This window comes from Electrona antarctica, assembly GCF_951216825.1.
Source record: "Electrona antarctica genome assembly, chromosome: 1".
Taxonomy (NCBI): Eukaryota; Metazoa; Chordata; class Actinopteri; order Myctophiformes; family Myctophidae; genus Electrona; species Electrona antarctica.
This window is the reverse complement of record NC_136806.1, coordinates 41,616,589-41,622,588: the sequence shown is the minus strand read 5'-3', so window position 1 is coordinate 41,622,588 and position 6,000 is coordinate 41,616,589. Positions and strand designations below refer to the sequence as shown.

General features: G+C 41.5%; 1 protein-coding gene across 1 annotated transcript in view; it reads left to right on the top strand.

Moving 5' to 3' along the window:
• The first annotated feature begins 1,613 nt into the window (after positions 1 to 1,613).
• ctnna1 (catenin (cadherin-associated protein), alpha 1) overlaps positions 1,614 to 6,000 on the top strand; it is a 122,541-nt gene continuing 118,154 nt past the window's right edge. The window contains exons 1-2 of the mRNA XM_079508053.1: positions 1,614 to 2,045; positions 4,535 to 4,664. Of these exons, the coding sequence (XP_079364179.1) occupies positions 4,560 to 4,664 (105 nt within the window). The 5' untranslated portion in view covers positions 1,614 to 2,045; positions 4,535 to 4,559. The remainder of the gene's footprint in view (positions 2,046 to 4,534; positions 4,665 to 6,000) is intronic.

Genomic DNA, 6,000 nt, shown 5'->3' with positions numbered 1-6,000 from the left:
AGAGGGGTCTACCTTTATATGTCTAATTGTCTATGGTCCCTCTGACGTCTTCCTCCTAGCCAATCTCCAACCACAGACACAACACCAGTCCTCTGTGTCTGCCAGTGTTTTTAGATGTGCTAGTGTGTAATATGTTAATGTTAAACATGGGTTACATGGGACATTGCTCTTGTCTTCATGTTTTTATGTATGCAATTTGTTTTGTTTCTATGTTATGTCAAATATGTGTATTATGTGTTGCATACTTGGCTGCTGAGCCGCAAGACAAATTTCAGTGAGGGATGATAATAAAGTCATTGCCTTGGTACTGTAGGGGTGGGTGGCCTTTCTTTTGTTACTCGTTTGTTCAGGTGCCCACCCTGAGGTAAATAACCCATGTTTTGTTGAATATATAAAATAAATCACTGTCTTTTGGATTTAAAATTGGTGATTAATTGATTGATTGAATACTTTATTAACAGTTTGCAGAAAAAAGCACATGAAAGTACAGTTCAATACAAGGTCTGCTAAGAGGATTTAAACCCAAGAAAGCCCATCTCCATGGCTTGTTTCCATTTCAATTAATCGAAAACTGGTGTTGGCTGGCTGTGTTTGGGGACCTTTGCTGAAAGGTTAAAGCACTATAATGATAGTAATCTTTGCTATAGATAGTGTTCGTTCAGTATGGGTCTCCCTGTCGATCGAGCTGTTTAATTAACAGAACTTTTTTTTCCCAGATGGGTTTCCAATATCAGCCAATCAGGAGAGTAGGTCTACCTATTTACCAGCTTCAATTGTATTGTGTTCCAGATATAGTTCCAATTTTGTCTGCTCTGTGTCATCACTTTCATTTCATCTTTTTCCTGCATCCTTGGTATCCTGTACTAAAAATATTTTTTCTGTTTAAAGGAACAAACACTTTATAGCAATGATTAGACTATAGTTATTTAACACAATTTATGAAAAAAAAATCCCAAAGATTTTTGGGCCCCCACCCCCGGGCCCTGATGCGACTACATCCCCTGCTGCATCACTTTGCACACTATTTCTTGTGCAATATTGTATTGTTTCTGTCAAATAAACACATCAAAAAACGGAAGAAAGGGTATATCACCTATTCACCTTCCCCTTTAATGAAATAAATAATTATTCCTTATAAGGGCATACAAAGTGAGTGCCACACCACACCCAATCCACTCACACCCACCTGTGAACTGTCCAGGCCAGGGGGCCGTCCCAGGAAATAGGTCATCGCCCTGACTACCTTGCCAAATGTTGTGTCCCTGTTGGAATCGGTTTCAGTGGGTGCTGCCTACTAGATTTCCAGCCCAAGTAATACAGTCTGTAATATCAAAATAATGTACCCCCCAGTGCCCCTCCCTCGCCCTTCCATTAATGTTGGTGGGTAAATGCCTTTATTTATTTTTTTAAGTTGTCATATAAATGTAGCCTATACACACTCTGAAAAGGTAAGAATTGCTGAAAAATAGACGCTCGTTTTTACCACTTCTTAATTCCTACAGGGAATCAAACTCTAATCCTCACGTGATCTTACCTTTTGTGGGCAGGCTGTCGGAAGCAGTACATGTTGGGTTGAAACCCTGGTTTCGGTTTACTGACAACTGTTCAGTACTCAGATCCGGTCTACAGCCCACCTATAACTCTTGACTGTATCCGGTAGTTTGTAAGATATATGCACGCACATTATGTGCACGCACACCAGTCGTTTCCGTATCAGTTCTAGACCGGATATGCAACCAGCAAAGTGAATTGATCCCAGTCAACGTGCAATCCAAAGGGTAACTGATTCCGACGGGATACTAGATTTAGCACAACACCGTGCTGCTGCTCCTCCTCCTCCATTGTGTTTGCTTGGGGAGTGACGGGACATCGAAACAATCCAGCCATCGAAACTTTTCACTGTTGGTGGCCTAAACGGTATCCGGTATTTATTTGGAGTTGGGGATTTCTACTATTCTTTGTAAAGAAAGACCTCCACGAGCCCACCGCCGAATACAACAACATACACGAAGCACAGCAACAAGTTTACAGAATAAAACTTTGAGGTAAGTTCAGGGAGGAATTCTCTTGAAATTCCAGCCATTCCACCATTTTGAACTTTTCCAAGAAGAGTTTTGGTGGAATGCGCTTTGTTTTTTTATTTAATTTCAATATTTCACGTTAGGGCGTAAGACTATGTTTGTTTTGAGAGGTTGTTTTACCAAATTGACATTTAAATAACAGCTTTAACCGTGAAATGACGCAAGCTAAGAAGTTGGGCGAAGTTGTTGCTGCTGAAGGCTAAATTATCCTTCGTCAATGTACCCTTTGCTCGACAGACATGACGTCTTTATTTTCAACTGAAAAGTCTCTGATTTACACTTAAATTCAGTTAGTCATTCTAGTTGAAAGGTAGTTTTCCCGCAGTGATGCGATCGCCCGACGACGTATAATAGCCAAGGTATTACTATTAGCAGTGTTTGCTAAATTAGCATGCGTAGCTTGAGAGAGCAAAGTTAATTTAACGTGAGTTGTTTCTAAAGGGAAATTGTGTCGTTCAGAAAAGTTTATCAAACAAACAAAGTGGTACCCTTCATTTAACCGAAAACATTTTCTAATATTAGCTTAACTGTTTTGTTTTACATGGGGAGTGAGTGTTGTTTGTTGAATGATAAACATGTATGTTCAGGTAGTACTAGTAGTGGCACCACTAACTAACTCCCCCGCTTATTTCACTTAGATTTCATTACAATAGACTAAATAATGGTCTTTAAAATGTCTAAACTTAACCCAATGAAACGCGTAGTGCAGTCAACCTGCGCTATCTGTTATGAGGTCATCTACTACGCTTCCAGGTCATTCTAGGATTAAAACAGTCGGACATCAGCTTGGCATGAGACCAACAATGGCCTATTCCTTCTTCACTGATCTGGCAATGAGAGTTGGCCAGCTATTCTGCTGCTGCTGATAATTATGCCCTGTTATAAATCGAACCGCGTGATTTCATTATATATATATAATGTGTGTGTATGTATATATATAATATATATATATATATACGCGAGCGCGCGCGAGCGCGCGCACACACACACACACACACACACACACACACACACACACACACACACACACGCCCTGTTTATAGCGAGTCTCTCAAAGCAGTGGACCTGGGCTACACATGCATATTAGCGTGTGTGTGTATATACATATTGGTGTGTGCATACGTTTTCTTATTTGTATGATCGGTTACTGGGACCAAACAAATATGAGTTACTTAATGGTAGTTTACATCAGCTGTGAGCAAGAGCAACATGAAAGTCTCTTGAGCTTGTGGTTTCAGTCCATGACTGCCACGCCCTCCTCTATTTTTGACTTTTACTCTAGTGTAGTGGTTAGACTCAGAGCATATGCCTTTCATGCGGAAGGTTGTGGGTTCGAACCCTGCCTGGGGTCGACGTCAGCAAGGGCATGTGGTCACAACAGGTTCCTAATGCCAAATCAAATGGGTTCAGATCTGAGCCAAGTCTCCTGAGGAGGCGCGTCTGAATTTAAGCCTGTCCTGGACAGGGTATGCAGACGTAAAAATCCACTTACACTGGCAGATCTCTTTGGCTTTAGTCAATGCAAACCATATCTAAATTGCAATTTGAGTAGTGTATTCGTACAGTGCTACAAGGTAGACAACATTAGTATCAACATTAGGTTATTCGTTAAACATTTTCACAGGTATCATTTGAATTTATATCTGAATTTGTTATTTTGAAGTATTTATGTTAGCTTGACCTTGTACTGTAGGGTAAGAGCTAGCTTGCATGTTGCTGGCACATTTTAGCTGACCAACTTCTCAGATGAATCTGCTCGGCCCTCAGGGCTTGCTGATTATCCGTGCCCCTCAATGCGTGATGGCTAATCAATAGAGCTGCAGTTGCTGCCTGAAAAGGAAAATCGAAATTAGGCCAGAGTGTTACTGTGCTCTGCTTATGACTGTCAATCAGAAAGTGACTTGGTTAGGCAGCTCTGTCTCTAAGAAGAGGGGCCTAATATTATACATATTTACACCCTGTGACATCCATGGGCTCCAGGAACCACAGCTTGTCCTAACAACTCTTTATTTACCTCCTATTTTATTCTTGGATGAGGTAATCTGGGTTGGCCCTCATTTGCAACTAGGGGGATTACACCACCATAGACGCTTAGGAATGTAAATGAGAAGTGTGAACCCTGGGGGCGCCCGGTGGCTCACCTGGTAAGAGCACATGCATACCATACCATACTAACCCTAACAATAAGGCTGAAGTCCTTCCCGCTGTTGGCCGACCTGAGGCTCTTTGCTGCATGCTCAGTCTATCAAAATAAAGCAATTTAAAAAACAATGTTTGGCCTTGAAAAGCTTGGGGGACTGCCTATTTTAATGTACAGGGTCATTTCTTATGACAACAAAGTCTGTATTTCTTTTTTTAGAACATTACATTACGATTGCATTTGAAAAATTGATTCAGTAGGCTCCAGACATCTGTCACTTATCTGTGCCTGATTTATCGTTTTATGTTCTCAGTCTAACTCCCAGGATCTGTGACAACATGACGACCATCAACACCGCCAGCATTAACTTCAAGTGGGACCCAAAGAGTCTGGAGATCCGTACTTTGGCTGTAGAAAGGCTGCTGGAACCCCTTGTTACCCAGGTAATTCACAATGTGCCTCGCTATCTGTCTGTCTAGTTAAAATAAATAAATATGGGTTAAATATAGATTACAACTAGAAAAAGTGCCCTTCTGGGCACAGGTCTCCACCAGGAGGATAGGACTGTGTGAGATGTTTGGCAAAATGTTTAGGAGTAATATAAACATGTTTGCCTTTGATGGCAATTGGATGATTTGAAGCATTTTGTTCCAAAAATGTGTTTTGCAATGTAAATTGCATGCTGCGTTCATGATTTGAGGCTTTTGTTCAAAACGGGGCAATCTTGCAAACTGTGAAAGCCAATTATAGCCAATTAGGATGGAATATGAAATATCGGACCGATCCGACTTGAGCACATGACCATAGAGATACTGTGTAACGATTTGTGAGATTTTTGGACAGAATCTGGAGGAGTAATATCAAAAAATGTGTTTTACAAAAGTCGGCCTCCTGGTGGCGCTATAAAAGGCAGATGCGGAAAATGCAGGTCAAAGGTTTGTCCTTGGCCTCTAGGGAGTGTGCATGCAACGTTTCACGCAGATCGGTGCAGTTTTAGGTAAAGAATGTGAAAAGCTGCCTCATGGTGGCGCTATAACAGGCCGTTCTGGAAAATGGGGGGCAGAGGTTCATCGTTGGCATCCAGGGAGTGTGTGTGCAAAGTTTGGCATCGACCGGGTTAACGGTGCCGGAGATTAGCTGTACACAGACGGACGGAAGGACGGACACACACACACACACACACACGGACGGAGTGCAAAACATACTCTCTCCCCATGCCTTCGGCCTGGTGGAGACAATAAATGGCCATTGATACAACACACGCACGCACACACACATTCACAGGAGAGAGTGATGCATGGCATTACAAAGATGGAGTGATTGGCTCATATGAAAAGTTCTGTGGTGAACCATTATGGGGGGAAAAGAAGGTCAAATGCAAGCTGTTTTGCGTCGAATTTCTGACCCAACTTTGAATTTGATTTTGGTCAGTCATGCGCATCCATTATTTTATGTAACATTTTTAAATCAGTCAGCCATTGAAACCCAAAAGGCAGCCCATGAAAGATGGGGGTTCTAAGGGGCAGAGGGACCCCACGGCTCTGAATGACTCGTAGTCATAGACTGACCATAGATCAATGTCATAACCATGCATGTCATTTATGAACCTTGTAGTAGTACTAATTTGGAAAGAGATTTCGAGATGAGGAAAAAAAGGCCTGTTTTGCTTCTCGTATTAAATGCATGTAACATACAATGTGTGTTTTTGGCAACATTAAATAATAAAAACTTTATTTGTATAGCACCTTTCATGACATGAAATGCAGCTCAAAGTGCTTT